Raw genomic sequence first — 19,080 nt, forward strand, 5'->3', positions numbered from 1 at the left:
ATTTTCATTAGGTTTCCGTCAGCTCAGACTTGCGAATATTTGTGGGATGTTAGGGCTGGGAGAACTAACTTTTCCAGATCTCATTGCTGTACGAATGTGTTAATGTAAAATCTCCAGACTTCCTTTAGAAGCCACTTTACCATCTTGCATAAAGCACAGTCTTTGTCGGGCTTATAACAAATAATTTTTCTAGATACAATGGATCTTGAACATAAAAATGTATATGAAGAAAACAATTCCAATGTTCATATGACCCAATGCAAGTCATGCATGAAAGGGAATCCCCCTCTGTTTCCACCATTCCTGTCTGGATTTTCCCTCTGGAAATCTCAGACATTGGGGTGGGGTCGAGGGGCTTCTGAATAAAGGTTGGGACAACATGGGTAGGACAGAAGCTGGGTTTGTCTATAGTTCCCGTCGTGAAGGACACCCTTTAGACAGAGTCTACACTTGCTGGTACAGTGCCTCAAGCCCCCATTTGAATCACATCAACCCACGGGAGCCAGCCATCTTCGCAGCGCTCACGACCCTCTTGAGTTGGGGCTGGCCCGGTGCCCTCCACGGGAGCCTCTGGGGAGGGAGAGGGGGTTCCCCGCCCGGAGAGGTGAGCTTTACCTGGCTGGGTGAGTGGAACTTCCTCCACCCCTCCACTAACATATGTGGTTAGGGGCTGAATCAGCTGCTGAGGCAAAGCCGGCAGGGAGCTGAAATCGTCCATGAGATAGACCAGGCTCGGGTTAAACGCGATCTGCTCAAGCTCGGCTTTGCTTGCCTGGTTAGCTCCCACACAAAAGGTGAGGACGCCCGCGCGCGCCAAGGCGTTGGCCGCCGGCAAGTAGGTGTCGTCGGCGCGGCCCGCGGTGAGCAGAACCAGCAGCTGCGGCACGCGCTCGCGGACCCTGCTGCCGCCCGCCTCGGTGAAGTGCTCGCCACGGACGAAGCTCAGGGCCCTGCCGGTGTTCAGGCCCGAGCCCCCCTTGAGCTGCAACTGCCTCAGGTGAGCCAGCAAATCTGACTTTGTCTGATATGTGTTTAGAGAGAACTCCGTGACGGGGGTGTCACTAAATTGCACCAAACCAACACGGATGTTGTCGTTTCCAACATCCAGATTGTTAACTAGGTTCATTACAAAGTCACGCACGTAAGGGAAATTGGTTTTTCCAACGTTGGCTGATCCATCCAAAAGAAAGATGATATCCCTTTTGTTTACACGAACTGCAGTGGAGCACAGAAAACAAAGTGAGACATACACACCGCGGGAGGGTTTTCATGTGTGCTTACAACATGCGCACACATGCCAACACTCAGAACACAAAGACAATCAGGGTGGCAAAGCACGTCCATCTCATCAAATATGGCAGGCGGCTACATATTTCCAGTGGCGGTGGCCGGAGTTGGTGAGACAAATCGACAGTCAAGCTGACAGAGCCAAGCGGCCCACAGGAAGACACAATGCCAGAGTCAGAGTTTTTTGCAACCAACATAAATGACCAGAATCCTTGAAGCAGAGCATCCCTTCCCTGGAACACGAATCCTATGAGGAGGCTGTGCCTGCCTGCATCACACATGGAACCCAGGATCGCAGCCAGGTTTGCTTGTGCAAAGCTGGGCCCTCCTTGGTTTACCTCTGCACATTTGCAGACAGCTTTCCACTTACAGCTAAAAGTAGTGTACCCAAGTCAACTGGGAAAGAAGAGTGCCTTCAAGCTAAATAAACAAATAATAAAGCTCTTCTCTCCTTCATATATGCCTAGGGTCTCCCATCTGTCTCTGCTGCTGCTCTTCTCCTGTCATCACCGAGCCCCAGCACTGCTATGCATAGTCCGACGTGGGGCCCCTGAGAGTCTCCCCCAAATGCAATCACAGGATCATAGGAGCCAGTTAAAATACAAGGAGACTGTTTGTTATGCATGGGCCGAGGCTATACACTTGAAGAATACAAAGTATAACCCTCAAATTATGGGTTTTCCCCCAGCACATTTGGCATAATACTTTAAAAAAAAAAGAATATTTTGCATTTCTGCCTCAATGCTTAGCTAAAATTTAGACCCAACAACTAATTTTATCCTATATTCTTTCAAGGTGGGCATTGACTGTAGAACTGCGCATTTGAAGTTTGAAGGAATGAAAAAGCAAAAGAAAGAGAGAGGCTTCTAGAAGACCAGAGTGTCAAGAGGAAGCATGCATTCATGCAGCAGCACAGTTCATGCACCGGACAGACTCGCCAAGGGACAAGCTCGCTTCCGTGATATACATCTTCACGAAGGGTGGCGATTTTATGCAGTGAATTCCCGTGCTCATCGACTCAATTTTATTGCCTTCAAAAGTAGCTTTTCACTGCTAATTGTATTGCGTGAGGGATCTGAAGAACCTCTGCGTGTTCGTTTTCCCATCCGCTCACCTAAGGCGCCTTCCCTCAAAGGCTGAGAAGAATGGGCAGCTGAGGACAGAGCGGGCTTTGGGGAGGTAGACTGCTGGCCCAGCAAAGCAGGAGCCAGGCTAAATATTGGTGTTAGGGAGAAGGCAAATGGGCAGTTGTCACCATTAAAAAAGAAGAAAAAGAAGAAAGAAGAGAAAAGAGAGAAGGCCGAGTGTGGGGAGCTGGCCAGGGTCAAGACTGAGAAGTGGCCTCCTTGGCCAGAAGCTTCAACCACAGATGGCCCCACGGCCCTGCAGTCTGAGGCAAACAATTCTCACCGTATGGAATGTTAAATCACACAATTCTCAACTCAGGGTGGAAGGGACCCCAAAATAGACCTTGTTTTCGCTATTGTGGTCATCATTTCACAGTTGGCTGGTCCAGGTTATCCTTCGCTAAATGCAAATAAACTCTTTTTTCCCATTTGCCCAGAGGCCCCTTTACCTTCAGTGGTCCCCGAGAGGGTCCTCAGGGGTGCCAGCAGGCTGGGCAGCATGCTTTGCAGGGGTGCGCCCCGGAACTCGGCTGGCGTGAACACAAGGGAGGCGTCAAACGCGATCTTCTCCAGCTCGGCCTGGTCGGCCTCCCTGTTCCCCACGGCAAAGGCCATGATGCCGCTTCTCTTGAGCTCCTGGGCAGGCTGGCTGACCTCGTCGTCCGACTTCCCGCCCGTCAGCAGCACCAGGACCCTGGGGACGCCCTCGGCAGCACGGTGGCCGGCGGCGCTGGTGAACAGGCTGTTGCGGACGAAGTTCAGCGCGGAGCCCGTGTGGCGGACCGGGCCATCCAGCGCCTTCATCTTGCGCACGGCCGCCATGACCTCCTTCTTGCTCGGGTAGCTGCTGAAGTAGAACTCGGGCCTCACAGTATCCGCATACTGGGCCACGGCCACCTGGATGAGGTCCTGCCCGATCTCCAGCTTCTGGATGACCTTGGCGATGAAATCACGGATTGCGTTGAAGTTGGCGAGTCCCAGGGTGGCGGAGCCGTCGATGAGGAAGACTATGTCCCTCTTGTTGACCTCGATGACTGCGGGTAGCAACGTTACAGGGTCAGAAGACATGCCTCAGTGCCACATGCGACGAGGTCTGCAAAGCCAACTCTGTCTAAAGAGGGCTCCCCTCGGCCCTGGCCAGCGTGAAGTCAGCGGGTGCTCCAGAGGGGAGCTGTCGCGATGCCCTTGTTACTTACTGCTCACCCTTCCCTACGGAATGGCAGGCCAGGCCACCACCACCCCCCGCCCCCATCCTGCCCACCCTGCCCGCTCTTAGGTCTTTTACCAAAATAGTGGCACAAAAATTAAGTTATGTTGTCACTTCAGTAAGCTCTTTTCAGCCATAAATATACAGCTTGGAGATCAGAGGCCAAATGAAGCTGCAGTTTTCATAATTAAAGGAGCAAATGGCGTCTGCTTGGAGAGCCCTTAGCTTTACTGTCTTGAGCTCAAAGGACACCTATCGATAAGCGCAAAAGTGGAAAGAGCAGACACCTCCCACCCCCTCCATGTTCTGCTTTCCATGTCTTCATTTCTCAGGCAAAAATAATCGCTTGGCACTGTAAAACTTATTGAAAGGAAGTCAGCATCAAAACCAGCAAGTGCCACAGGAGTGTGACATGTTAAGAGTGCGAGAACCACCATCGCTTAAACACGAATCAGAGAACAAACCCTGTGCCGAGGTCCCTGCGGGCGGTGACACGCGAACTCCCGGGCTCCAGGGGAGCGCTGCATCGGGGCCGTGGACGGTCCACCTGGGCCCTGGAAACCCAGGATGGGAACATGCCAGGCTCCCTAGTCCAGGGGTCTGCTACATCTCTCAAGGCTTATAAGAACCTAGGTGGTTTATTATTTATTATTTATTAGCTAATCATATAAGCTCAGCAGTCCTCCTCTACTCTTTACCATTTGATATATAGCAATTAGATTTTGCAACCCTTCGATTCACTTGAGATTTGACTGTGTTAATATTATTGGTCCAAACTCTCTTTAAGAGAAAAGCATGTGTACAGTTCCCGTCTCATGTACACTTTGTACGCGTTCAGAGACCGCGAGCACACCTGGGCATGCACTCTCACCCACACGCCCCTTGTGTATCGTAGGTGGTGCAAACGCTGAAGCAGCCACCACCAGTGCAGATGCCTGTATGACACAGGAGGCTGTAGTACACATACGATAAACAGAAAGATGAATTTTCACCCCACCCCCGGCCCCTGCTCTGGGTGGCTTAAGAGCCAAGGAGACGTCCTCAGGAGCAGAGCACCGTGTACCCTGCACTGTCCCAGCAAGTCTGGAGGGAGCTCTGACCCCGGGTCTTAAGAAGGACAAGGAAACACAGGAGGACGCCCGAGAGAGCTGCAAGGACAGGTTTCTCCACCGCCCCTGTTCTGACTGCCTGGAGGGGCTCCTCTCCGGGCCACTCCTTCCCAACACCAGCTGTACTTCTGATGGTGTCTTTCTGGGGGCGTTTTACCTCCCCACAGACTGTGAGCACAAAGAGAGCAAGGACAATTGTGAAGGTCAGTAAGGGATACGTCAAGTAAACAAAAACGGATGCCACACAGGACGCAGACCCATGGTGTAGGATTGGGGTAGAGGTGAAGGACTTTCTAAGAAGTGGAGTTAACCGCCCACACTGCACCCAGAGACTCGCTTGGCCCCGCGGCAAGGAGCACAGCGGATGCTGGAACTGCAGACGACTTCCCGGAGGGTCGTTTGAGGACGGGGCTCCCCGGATCCACGCTGCCTGCCGGGGGAAGGGGCCGCATCCCAGAGAACAGAAGGGGTGTTTCCTGCACCAACGTCTCTAATGCCAACGGCCCACTTACCTACTGGAGAACAGCCTATTGCGAACATCACTTAAGCTTTTCTTAACATTTATATAACATCATCATAAACATCTACTTTGAGCTCTCTTTCCTTCCTTTAGTTTAGAATTCGCTCCCTCTGAAGCTACACCTTTTATTTTGGTTTAAAGTGTTTTGGCAGGTAAACTTAGACGAGCAGCTGTACAGGGGACAGGACACGGATTGAACTACAGACCCCAAAATGCACAGTCAAGTCCTAACCCCGGCCTGTGGGTGGGGCCTTGTTTGGAAATAGGGTCTCGGGGATGTGATCAGTTAAGATGAGGCCACGCTGGACAGGGGAGGACCCTAATCCGAATTGACAGGTGTCCAAAAAGAAGAGGGAATTGACCACAGACTGACGGATGGAGGAGAGAAGGCTACGGGTCAGCCGAGGCACAGAGGGCTGGCAAAGCCACCGCCCGAGGCCGACCCAGAGGTCCGGAACACGTCGTTCCTACAGGCTTAAGGGGAAGCAGGGGCCGGCTGGCACTTAAATTTCAGATCCCGAACGCTGAGACAATAAATGTCTGATGTTTCAAGCCACCCAGTTCATGGTCTCTGTAAGGGCAGCTGCAGGAAACTAAGACAGGAACGCTCATTTCTTTATTCATAATATTGGAAGCGATGATTGCTAGGTAGATAAAAGGAGGCTAGACCCATAGATCGATAGCTTGATATTCCATATGTAAAAATAGACCACACATCTACCATGTACATACTTATCACATGCATTACATATAATATAGACAAATGCTCTAGGGTGATCACGGGAAAGCTCAAGATACACAAAGCTCCAGCCCCTACACCAAGTGGCCCGAGATCGTTATTTCTTTTAAGTGCAAACAGTGGCGCCACATGTGGGCTGAGGAGAGGACCAGGAAACATCAGCCTTGCCCCCTCCCAAATCTTAACGCCTGCTACCACCATGGTTTATAAATTCTACCAATGGGCCGAGGGAAGGCCTGAGGCCGGGCACTGCTGAAACATGAGCTTAGTGGTACCTGGAACCGGCTCTATGAATTTGGAAACGCACCCTTCAGAGTTTCAGTAGTTCTGAGTCAGAGGTCCCCTTGGGCTAGGTAAGAAGCCACATGCATAATTTTTTTCTTTTTTGGTATGCTGTATGGCAGGGACACATTTCATTTTTTTCCATGTGAGTATCCCATTATTGCAAAACCACATGCTGAATTTTTTTGTTTGGTTGGTTCTTTGTTTGTTTGGGAAGTGCATGGGTCGGGAATAGACCCCAGGTCTCCCTCACGGTAGGTGAGAATTCTACCCCTGAACTAATTTTGCACTCCTAGGTATGTTTAATTTTGTCTGCAGTCCTGAGAACACAAAACAAGATAGTAGATCATTGTACCTAGAAATGTCTCAACTGGATATAATAAGCCCAGAAAAGGTATTTAAAGAATCAAAAAATAATTGACTCTCTACGTTTGCTTCATGGCCCTGCTGCTTACACGTTGCCTGACCTTGCAGAATCATGTGATTTCCCTGGGCTTTGGCTTTCTTATCTGTAAATTGAAGCGGCTGCACCAGCAGGTCCTATGAAATCCCGTGGTCTCAGGGTGGCCTCTTCCAGGCGCCAGGTCAAGGGGACACTGCCAGCTCCTTCCGCCTGCTATGAAACGCCAACCCGCTCTGCAGGGCGGGGCTGAGTACACCCCTGTCGGGGTCACATTGAAGGCCCTGCTCACAGAAGGCACTGAACAACCCCCCCGAGCCCTCACCTCCTGTGTGACCGACCCCTGGAGCTGCCCCAGAGGTCCCCCAAGCCCCAGGGTTCGGGGAGCGAACTTGCTCTCCCCCCCTGCTCTCTCCGTACAGAATTGTCCTCAAACTCCCGAGCCACCCTTGCCCTCCGAGGTGCTCCCTTCCTCCCCTACTCCTCTCGCCACTCTTCGTGCCTCGAGGGGACCCAGCTGATTCCCGCGTCTCAGTCCCCTGGGCTCCTCCCCGCCAACGAAGCTGTCCTCCCGTCCCCTCCGCGTCTTCTCCTAGCCCACACCTGACCTTTGTCCCCGCACATGCTCACCTCCCTGAGCCCGCACAGTCTTCCCTGAGGGGCCGCTTTCCTGACTTAGGCAGTCATCATCAAAAGTCTTCTCTAGAAAGGAAACTGCCCCCCACACTGCTCTTCCCACCTCACCAGGACACCAGGCACTTCCAACGTCCAGGGTTAAAGGGTTCTTTAGTACATATGTCGAAGCCCTGCGCTGTCTGCTTACAGTTGTCATTACAGTAAAAGCCGTATTTAAAATTAATTTGGAGAAGCTTTGCATTAACTCTGTCCAGCCCTCGAAGGAAATGCAGTGATTTACCTTCACATCTGTCACTAGAACAAATGATTCACGGAAAACTATTAAGCAGAGGTCAGTTCTGCAGATGGATTAGTAAAGTTGTTTTTAATTAAGACTTGAAAATGCCTCACTCTTAATTTCATACAGTAGTATGCCTCTGGGGGTAAAAAGTTTATTTTTAAATTATTGACACTTTATCAAAGGAAAACCTATCTGGAACTCCAATTTACAAGATGAGTAAAATCAGTATTGCATTAGAATAACTATTCTTGTAGCTACAGAGACTTAGCACTTGTTGATAAAGTAAGCAAATGAGAACTGTGAAGCTGGGTTGCTCGTCGGTTGCAGAGGAGAAGCAGAGGCTAATGGTAACCTCGGCGTTCAGTTGACAGCTGTTGAGCCCCTCCCACCCGCTCTGGTCTGTGTGGGCACTGCACGGAGACAGGTGACCAGGTGAGACCTGGTCTCGGACTCGAGGCCTAATCCCACCAGAGCCCCGCAGTGTGTGAGCTCTGCCCAGAAAGGAGGTGGTACTTCTGGAAACTGCGGGGACCATGGTGGCATCCTATGGCCCGACCAAGGCCAAGGAAAGTGACCCCTTAGCTCAGAAAATGGGCCATGGGGAGGGGATCCAGGCATTGTCTGTATCCCCCGCTACATCGTAAAAGCCCATGAGAGGGCTCTGCCGTGCCAAGAGGCCACGCGTTATGTCCTCAGGGTTTTTGTGTCATCAGGCAGAAAACCCGGGACCGAGACCTAGCATTGCCTCCTCGGGGCCGTGGCATCCTAGAAGTCCCTTCGGTTCTGAAGCCTCAGTTTCCTCCTTTGTGCACCAGGGATAGGGAAGACGTCCTAGCCTGTCACACATGCTGTCATTCAAGCCCAAGGGAAATCCCTTGTGTTAATTTATGATTAAAATGATTCCCTTCCAAGAGACGTCTAGACATATCAAGAGAATTTCCAAAACGTAATTTCACATCAATACTAACTTACCCCTCCCAGCAATGTATCTAAAAATCATTGTCAGATCTTGGAGAAATTGTCAGTGAAACTGCAAATGCCTGATTTTTTTACTGTCACAGCATCAAGTACAATTGGACTCTGATTTTAATTTTGAAAACACGCCTCCCACCTCCTATGTTTGTGGTGTGTATATGCGTTAAATGATGTGGTTTATTTGCTTTGTAAAATCATTCCTAGGGCTGCCCTGTAAAGAACCTGCATTTCAGCATATGGCACCATCTTGTTGTCCATAAAAATTACTCCTAAACTTGATAAGCACAGGGAGACGATTTTCATGAATCCCCTGCCAAAAGAGTGTTTTTGTTATTTCTTACCTTCTGAAGGGGCTCGACTCTCAATAGTCCAGAGAGAGGGACTTGGAGGTGACCCTCTAAGTGAGAGGCTTGTTGAGTTGGCATCGAAAGCACGCTCCCTTGACAACTCATACTTTAAAAGCACTTTCTACCCACACATGGACTGAAAACACAGCCATGAGGATCCTCATCACACCAGGCAATCGGATCCCAGGACTGCATCTTGGAAGGCCTGAGCTGGGGTTACTTACAGGTTCTCCCGGGTGAAGCTTTCCAGCGCCCGCCTTACTTCTACCGAAACCAACGCCCAAAGGACCCCACACCCCCGCGGACGGCGAGGAGAGCATACGTACCTTGGGTGACAATGGTTGGGGGTTGCAAGACAATGTGCCTTTGGGCCACGCCGACAAGGTACGGCAGTAATTGCTCCTGGAGGTCCCCAAAGCTACGGAATTCCGGGACAGTAAACACCAGGTTGTCATCGGTAGCTATGTGCTGGAGCTCTGCCCTGGAGGCGGCCTGGGCTCCGAGGCCAAAGGAGAACACGCTAGCCTGCTTCAGAGCCACCACCCCGTCGCGGATCTCGTCACTAGAAGGCCCGGCACTTACAAAGACCAGCACCTGGGGAACCCCTTCCTCCACCCGGCTGCCCCCTGCCTGGGTGAAATGCTGCTCCATCACAAACTCCAGAGCCAGGCCAGCGTTGGCCCACTCCCCGCCGGTGAAGCGGAGGGCTTTCACCGCGTCCAGGACCTGGGCCTTGGTGGAGTAGGTGGTCAAGGAGAACATAGTTCTGGGCTCATCACTAAACTGGACCACCCCCACTCGAATCTGCTGAGCTCCAACTGAGAGTCTCTCAAGGAGATTTACAAGGAAGTCTCGAATGACCGCGAAATTGACACTTCCGGTGTTGTTTGATCCATCAATAAGGAAAATAATGTCAGCAGAGTCTTGTGCTTTAAAAGAAAGAAATGCAAAAAATGTGAAAGCGTTAGAACAAGTGATTACATGCATACACGTTTAGTGTTCTGACATGTTTCTTTGGAAACCAATAAGAAACACGAAATACGGACAATGAAACACATGTTGCTTAAGGAACGTGAAATTCTCTCTCAGTTCTGCATTCTGAATGGATAAGAGGCGACTTCTCGGTAATTACAGTGTAAAATGGGAGCATTTCGTTCAGCTTTTCATTTGTATCATTTTTGTATCATTAAAGTTCAAAACCTCATCTCCACTTTTCTCAGAGAGAAATCTTGGGAACATATTCTGGAGATGCCTAGTTGGAGAAGGAAATGCAGATGCAGGAATTCTGCACTGCCATACCTATAGGAGAAAATAAATGGGCAGATTAGCCAAAATCCAAAGATTTCTAATATCTGGACATTTCTCTAGCTTTCTTGAGCGATTATAAGAAGTTTTTAGAGCAAATCCATAGTGGTTAAACGGAATCTCAGCTCTGTGTTAAACATCCCAGGATGCTAAACACTTGATTCCTTCAGTCATTGGTGTTTCTTCCTTTGCCTTTAACAACCAAAAGCCTTTGTGAATCTGTAAGGAAGAATTAAATCTACATCTGAAGACTGAATTTTAAAATACCCTGATGAATTTTTGAATTGATTTTTTTTCTCATGCGATTCTTAGTGTTATGACCCTCACATGCAGGTCTGGGATTGGTCATAAATGATGTTTTACCCATTTATTTTTTTCTAATGCCTCTATATTCAATCATATAATGCAGAACAATGTTAAACAAGGTGACATGGAGCCAGTCATGACACAATTATCCAACCTTATTTTTATGACATCCCAAACTGATTGTCTTGTGGGACATAAGCATCTCATAAACCCTTAATTGGAATTGACTCTGGGGCTATAACCATGGACGGATAACTGGCTGACTAAGACCTCCCTTCTTCCTCTAATAGTGGATATGAGACTTTGTTATTGAGAATGGGGGATATATAGGAGCACTGAGCAAAAAAGGGCAACCAATAAACTACAAACCAGAGAAGACTGTATCAACTAGCACATTTAAATCATACTTATTTAAACCAGAGGACAAACAAAATAATTCTAGTAAATATTTTTCATAACTTAAGTGTATGTTAGCAACAGGGAGAAATTTTATGTGAATATATCTATTTATATTCTAGGAGTCAATGAATCCCAGCCTATATTTAGACTATATTTGTATCATACATAAGACCATTCATTCTGATCTTTTTAATGACAGTGAACACTTTATATTTATAATTATTTTCCCTTATTACAATGAAATTGCTTTTGTTTCACTGTGGAAGCAGGATACAATTCTTGTCTCTTAAAATTGTGAAATCATATTCCTTTCAGGCTCTCTCATTGAATAAGTTGGAACAGGGATTGTCATAATCAGAATTTCTCTCATCCTCTCTTAAAGTTTGTAAAAATTCCTGACAACATATTTTCAGAGGAATTATTTACATAAGGGAAAATAACAACTTGGAAATATTGATGTCATACTATCCTTATGATATAATGATATAAGATATATGATATAATTACATGTCAAGATAGTTACTTGCTACAGTAATTACGATTTTGTGTTTTCAATCATTGTTACACAGAAACAGTTAATAAGGCTGGTCCTTTGCTGAGAAATCCCAAGGTATTTGTCACTCTTCGGTGGAAACATCGGATTCTCGAAGGTTCCTTGGAACGATGTGGAGCCAGGGTGTGAGAATTACGTCGCCGGCCATAGAAATGGCCCACGTCCTCACACCAGGGAGAGGTTCTGAAAATCACAGAAAGCCCTCAAATTTTCCCAAGGTCCAAACCAGTGACCCAGAGGGGCCTGGGAGAGTCTGTCACTCAGCACATTTAAAAGAAGGAATAGCTGTGATCTTAGGGTCAATAAAAGAGAAGTGACATCTAAACCATAGGCTGACACTATCCCTGTTAATTTATTCATTATTTGGGGGTTGCAATTTACAATGTACAAAAAAGAAGGTAAAAGAAGCCTGAGGGGAAGTCCTTGCACCTTTCTCTTGAAAAAGGCTGATGGTCTACAACAGTGGGTCATAGAAAAATGTTGGATAATTTGTCATCACTGAAAAATACGACACTTTCCTCTTCCACACACAACAGTGCAACACACACGAACGCATGCTGGTTATCCAGGAGAGATGGAGCCTCAGACAGACACGGGAACTGTGGCAAGGCATGCCAGCGACCGAAATCAGTGTGCGTGTAATCGCATCTCTCTAAAATAAAACAGTTGCCGTTACCTGGCTTTCTCCACTTTTGGCTCACATCTCATACCCTCGGTGGCATTTTCTATGGGGGAAAGGTTTTGAAAGTATCCTTGGCGAAGTCATAGACCCTTAGCTTTGGAAACACTATTTTCCTGAGCACATTTGGGCAGCCTCAATGCCTTCCTTAGCTCAGGTGATGCTTCCCTTACCATTCTTATTTCCTATGCAAATTCTAAATTGTGACTCTCATGAATTTTTCAAATCTTCACACTCTGCAGAGAAACAAAAGCTCATGTCAAGGCATAGCGCCTTGAGCTCTAACTTTAGTATAAGGGTTTTATCTCTTAGTCACATCCATTTTTAAAAGAACTAACAAAGGAATTTAAACAAAGACACGCACCTGATCACCATTAGAGATGAACTACTTAAGTGGAATTCAATTAGAATAGTGGCAGATATTAACATTTTACACATTTACCGGTTTTATAAGCAGGTACACTATATGGAGAAAAGTTACCCAGTGAATGAACAAATAACCAATGAGAAGGAAAGCTCTTAAACTATTAGCCTAGCTATGATGACCTCCAAACTGCCCTTCCGAAGCACCATAAATAGAAGCATCATAATCGCTATTATTCACGCCCGTGCGATGAAACATGCAATGGGACATGAGACCGGCGGAATGCAGAGGGAAGCTAATTAGAAAAGGCAACATAAATGGATTAATAGTCCACCTTGGTGCTGCTAGTGGCTTGGACACTAGAAGACAGAGATGCTTTCTTGGCATAAAAACAAAGGTTTTTATAATCTGTGTGGGAAACTTACTATGTCAATGGGCTCCTTTATCATTCCATATGGGAACCTAATTGCTCATTAATGTGATGGATAAACATAAAGGCAAATTCATCTATTTTTTTTCCTTCAGTTTGTCAAAACATCTAATAAAGATGTTTCCTTTCTCTACTAATCCTCTTCACTGCTTCTCAGCGTGTGTTTGTTATTGTCCCTATATTCAAATATGTGATGGATTGGCAAATTATTGATTTTAAGAATATTGCAGAAAGAAAGAGTGGGTCATTAGAGACACCTTTTTCTTGTCATTTCCTTGTAGCCTGGAGGGGCTGGTCTGGGGTGCTTTCAGGATACCCACTGTGCTGGTTTGAAATGATGTATGTACCCTAGAAAAGCCATGCTTTAATCCTAATCCCATTTTGTAAACACAGCCATTTCTTCTAACCCTTATTCAGTATTGTATGTTTGAAACTGTAGTTAGATCATCTCCCTGGAGATGTGATTTAGTCAAGAGTGGTTGTTAAACTGGATTAGCTGGAGGCACATCTCTACCCATTTGGGTGGGTCTTGATTAGTTTCTGAAGTCCTATAAAAGAGGAAACATTTTGGAGAACGAGAGAGATTCAGAGAGAGCAGAGCAGAACAACATAGCCACAAAAAGCAGAGTCCACCAGCCAGCGACCTTTGGAGATAAAGAAGGAAAATGCCTCCTGAGGAGCTTTATGAAACAGGAAGCCAGGAGAAGAAGGTAGCAGATGATGCTGTGTTCGCCATGTGCCCTTCCAGATGAGAGAGGAATCCTGACTGCATTTGCCATGTGCCTTCTCACTTGAGAAAGAAATCCTGAACTTCATCAGCCTTCTTGAACCAAGGTATCTTTCCCTGGATGCCTTAGATTGGACATTTCTATAGACTTGCTTTAATTGGGACATTTTCTCGGCCTTAGAACTATAAAGTAGCAACTTATTAAATTCACCTTTTTAAAAGCCATTCTATTTCTGGTATACTGCATTCCAGCAGCTAGCAAACTAGAACACCCACCTTCTTTTCCTGTAATCCAGAAGAAACAATGCTTGTCTCCTAATGACAGTGGCAAGAGCTGATATTTGGGAACAGGAAGCCTTCCCTCTAGCAAATGTCAGTTAAAGAGTGTTTACAGCACTATGGATATATAATCCAGATTTTGTTCTCTCTCCTTGCTCTCGTGAAGCAGATGGGCTTTGGGGAGCATTAGCCCACACACCCCTATCAAAACCCCATCAAAGTCCCTATCATGGGCAACCCCGGGGGAAACCATTTTACTGATAAGATTCTTGAAACAGCTTGGATTGGTTAATTCTAAAACCCTTCTCTTAACCACACTCTGCCTGCTCAAGACTAGCGGGTTTCCTTCTGCCAACATCCAGTCATCTTTTCAAGACTCTATTATGAAAAATTGCTGCCTAGTACTGTTTCCCTGCAAATCTGCCACTATTGCGATCGCAATCCAGAAGGCTCTGCCTTTCCCCAGACTTCTTTGGCTCCATTCACCTTTCTCCAGGTCCCTCCCATTTGGCCCTTCATATGGTTCAATGTGCATCTCAAAGTCCCAACTCTTTCTTCTACCTGCTTGAGCTAATTGGGCCCTGACTTTCTGCCAGCCACTTCCTCCCCCTGGATGGTCCCCATCTCATAAGCATAAGAGAAGAGCTGCCCTTACTCTGCCATCTCACTCACTATGACCTCTTGGTCTCTGTCCTGCCAGCCTTTCTGACCTGCTAGACCACTCACTCTTTTTCTCGTTTTTCAAATAATCATCCATGTCCTTTTGGCAGCTGAGCTCACAGAAGAAATTCTCCACCTTCCTAAATGGTTTCTGCTCCACCACTGTCACCTGCATCCACACCTCACAGTCCCCTGAGGACCACCCTCCTAGATCTTCACCCTCCTCGTCCCCCCTGCTCCTCTGTCCGTTGCCCTCTAACCACTGAGCAGCACTGTCAGCATCGCTGAAACTCCTCCACCCTGGCCATCTGCCTTCCAAAATCTTGCTCTTTACACACCAGCAGTGGCCTCCCTGCTCAAACACTTAGCCCTTCTAGGGTTTTTCCCGTGGTCCTGCCCTCTTATCCTTTGGCTCTTCAGGAGTCTTCCAGCCCATTCCAGTGCTCTTTTGCTTCCCCACCAGCCTGGACCCCATGGGGGCTACTCCAGGATTGCTTGCTAGCCTCAGAGTACCTTCCTAAGGAGACTTTCTTCTTGCCTCTCCACTCACCCTAAACCTGGTCACTCCTTCTGTTCTTGAGGTACAGAGATATCTGCAGAAAGTCCTGAAGCCTGGCTAATGGGGAAGACCAACAGCATCCTCTCGGCCAACAGCTGAGTTTGACTGCAAGACAGCCATTGCTTCCTGAACGTTTTGTAGGTAGCTCCTCATCACATTCCTGAAACAACTGTTCAGAAATAACTCCAATTCCTCCAAGCTCCCAAGCCCAGTGGCTTCCCCCCCGCCATCTTCCTTTGAGATAACTCATGTTGAGTCAACTTGCACTGCCACAACTTCCCTCTTAGCCACATCAAAGTCTTAGAAATGCAATCCCTTTTCTTTTCCCTTCCCTCTATCTCAGAGGAAATGCCATTTCTCCATTTTGGAACTCCCTCCCTCCCCAGTGTCCTTGATCCCACCCCCCAACCCCATGCCCATTTTACCCAGAATTGCTGACATCGACTCTCAAATGGCTGCATGGACTCATTTTCCAACACAGAGAGGAGGTGTCCCTGCCCTGCATACCACTTACGAGTGAGCCTATCCCCAGACAATAGCTAAAATTGCCGTGGTTTGGTACACGTTGAAATCGACTTGTCAAATTCATTCTCCATCCGCCCTTTAGGCCCATGGCACTGGGAGGGAGCTAACGGGCTTGATTGGTTAAATAACTTGTCAGACAACTAGTTCCACACATATCGTAGAATAGCATGTGCATGCAATGTCCATGCATTATCGGCACTTCCAGAATGGCCCTGATGGAGCCACTAGAATTGGGAGAGCCCCTGTGGGCAGACACATGCCACAGCAGGGAGGAGGTGTAAGGAGAACTCCTGGGGACTGGTAAATTCTCTATTCTGGAAGGAGACCACAGAAGAATATTCAAACCTTTGTTTTTAGGCCTGTGAATACTCATCTCTTCCCTAATCCGCCCGCCACCTTTTAGCCATAGTGTTGCTTTAGTGCCAGCAGTTGCCAAGCTCATCTCCAGAGAACAGCAAGGCAGGAAGCAGCCGGGTGGCATCGCCATTACCTGTGATGTCTTTAGGGGTTTCTGTGTCTCCAGACCTTTCTGGAGTCAGGGATGAATGAACACAGGACACTAAGTTTCCTACTATGTCATGAAGTGAGGTAAAATTCTCTAGGTTGAAAACATGCTCATTGAGCGGTTCACTTGCTATTTCTTTTAACGCTCCATTATCTGCATCCTCAACTCCAATCGCAAACACGTTAACGTCAGCAGACTTAAGTCTGGCCGAGGGCAGAGCACGGCTGTCCTCCGAGTGTCCATAGGTTAGGACTATGATAACCTGAGGGACGCCATCACCGGCCCTGCTGCCCGCAGCCTTAGTCAGGTGGCTCTGTGTTACGTATTCTAATCCTTTTCCGGTCTGATTGCGATCCCCAATGTAGGGCATGTTGGAAATATGGGAAAGGACTTCTTGTGTAGTGCCATATGTATTTAACCGGAACTCGGTATGCGGGTTTCCGTTGAACTGGACGAGAGCAAAACGGAAATCATTTTCTCCCACTGCTAAAGATTTTATAACATCATAGAGAAACTCTCGAACAAGTTGGAAATGTTCCTTTCCAATGCTCCAAGTGGAATCCACTAGAAATATTATATCGGCAGCGGCACCATTTTTGACATCTTTAAAAAAAGACATTGGTTTAGAATTTTCTACTGTTCAAGCAATCACTTTCCAGCAGTACAAAATCCTCCTAAATCAATTCAGCTGTCACTTGCTATTATTAAATACCCCACACCTCACTTTCAGTGTAGGCAGGCAGACCAACTTACCTGGGAAGCAGGGACCTGGGGACATGGGCTCAGCACCTGAGAGCGCCCAGGCACTGCCCTGAGCTCCACGTGCAGTGACTGCCCTAGACAAACCAGGAACATGCTCTCCATGGTGGGGAAAGGGGTCCTTTGCCTGGGGCGTGTCTGACCCAGTTGTGGTTCTTTGTGGCAGTCTGAGCCCTACGACCCACCTGAGTGACCAGGAGGAGGCCTTAGCATCGGTAAGCCAGCCACCACGCTGTGAGTCCAGCTTCAGTTTGGGGTGTGAAACTGGAAACGTGAAACTACCACTGTTTTACACGAACCAACTCTGAATGCTTTGGGCCATTTGCTAGAAAAATATATGCACCAAATACGTCTCTTTTAAGTGAGGAAGACCCATGCGGATCGAGAGGAGGGCCAATGTCTCATTTTCCCCTGATTTTTGAGCACGACAAAAGGTGTGCTCAAGGGTTACTACGTGTTACTGGGAGCCAGGGAAGCCGTTGTAGATGTGAAGCAGCATTTGTCTCTTTCAAAGATGGATGCGCTTTCCCTCAAAGGTGGAAGCAAGGCTCGGTCAGGCGGTCGGTGCCTGGGAGCAGCCTTTGGTCTGAGGCCAGTTGGCCGTCCACAGCAGGCGCCTGGACTCTACTTACCTTGGGCTGATGTGAGACCCCCCAGGGTGGACCGGCCTCCCTCCCTCTAGGGGCGGTGTGGCCTGCTAGCAGAATCACGGGCAGGGTCCCCAGCTCTCCACCAAAGGAGAGGGAGACCCGGTCAATCCTTCCAAGCTTATCGACTACCATTTTTAATGCACGAGGCATTTCTCGCTCCTCCAAAATTCTGCAAGGAAACTCTTAATAGGTTTAATTAGAATCTCCCTTTTGAAACTGTTTGGGGAAAACTGTCCAATGATCAGAAGGATGAAAAAAATGTCTTTTTTGTGTACAAAGTTAGAGAGGGGGTGTCCTTTGTTTTCTCAGGGAGATTATTTTTTACTCTTGACAGTTACCTTCTCATGATTTCATGTTATGAGACCAACCAATGCCAGGCAGTTTGAAAAGCTCCTCAGATAATGAGACATTCAGGGCACAGGCATTCTGCTCACTCCCAACATAAACCCAGCCACTTGCAACGCAGCTCCAAGACAGCCAGCCCAAGTCTTATCTACTCACTCCCTAGATAAGGTAAGTGAATACAGCTAGAGCTCTGCAAAGTAAATGATTTCCTATAGTACACGGCTTGTCTATCCCTTAAAACATTTCTCTAAGGCCTAAAATCAGAGAACTTTTTATGAAATTAAGAGGCGTTTCTGGACCTTACCTGCTGCTTGTTGTTGGGCTGGAGTCACAGGAAGGCCTGAGAGAAAGAGGCCCAAGACAGCCAGCAAAGGCCAAGGCCGATGCTTCCTCATTTTGAATTTGTCTAAGCACCAAGTATGGCCTAAGGGAGAAAATAAAGCAGATCAGTGTTTGAGTCATGCTGTGCAATCCCTCAGAGAATAAGAAACACTCTTTTCTCTGCCAGTTTCAGATTTCCAAGGGGACTCTGTGTCTGCCTCATTCTTGGGATCAATAGCAAATGAATAGATATATATATAGGTGATAGAGGGTGATGGATAGATGCATAGATGGTTGATAAATTAGATAGATAGATATGATAGATCTATAGAGAGAGATAATATGTGATGATGATGATGACAGATAGAGATGATAAAGCATACATAACATATTTTAGGCATGAATTTAGACAGAAAGGACAGAAAGGAAGGAAGGAACACAGAAGGAAGGGAGTACTATAAATATCTGCAAATTTATGTCTGCCCTCTATCTATAAACTGACAGATAAATGAGAGTGGATGGAGAGAGCCCTCTGTCTCGAAGGATTCTTCAGACTTCCTGTAAATAGCATGACCCAGGTTTCCCTTAGATGGGGCCCGCTCACTCTTCTGGCCAAACATTTTTAGCCATAACTTAAATAGAGTTCAAAGAACACAATTGCATATTTTTAATGAATAGCCTGAAAATAATCTTGCTTTTAATGAATTACTTAACTAATAAATCAAGGATTTCACACTTGTAAAAATAGTTTTGATTAAACATATAAATGAGAATATTTGAATTAGTGACTATTACTTTGGCCAAC

The 19,080-nt window shown here is 47.2% G+C and overlaps 1 protein-coding gene across 1 annotated transcript in view; it reads right to left on the minus strand.

The window, feature by feature from the left end:
• Positions 1-19,080, minus strand: part of COL6A3 (collagen type VI alpha 3 chain) — an 83,357-nt gene that overhangs the window by 50,135 nt on the left and 14,142 nt on the right. The window contains exons 2-6 of the mRNA XM_077155540.1: positions 18,259-18,378; positions 16,186-16,803; positions 9,236-9,838; positions 2,864-3,448; positions 616-1,215 (exon numbers count right to left, since the gene is read on the minus strand). Of these exons, the coding sequence (XP_077011655.1) occupies positions 616-1,215; positions 2,864-3,448; positions 9,236-9,838; positions 16,186-16,803; positions 18,259-18,349 (2,497 nt within the window). The 5' untranslated portion in view covers positions 18,350-18,378. The remainder of the gene's footprint in view (positions 1-615; positions 1,216-2,863; positions 3,449-9,235; positions 9,839-16,185; positions 16,804-18,258; positions 18,379-19,080) is intronic.

This window comes from Tamandua tetradactyla, chromosome 3 (assembly GCF_023851605.1).
Source record: "Tamandua tetradactyla isolate mTamTet1 chromosome 3, mTamTet1.pri, whole genome shotgun sequence".
Taxonomy (NCBI): Eukaryota; Metazoa; Chordata; class Mammalia; order Pilosa; family Myrmecophagidae; genus Tamandua; species Tamandua tetradactyla.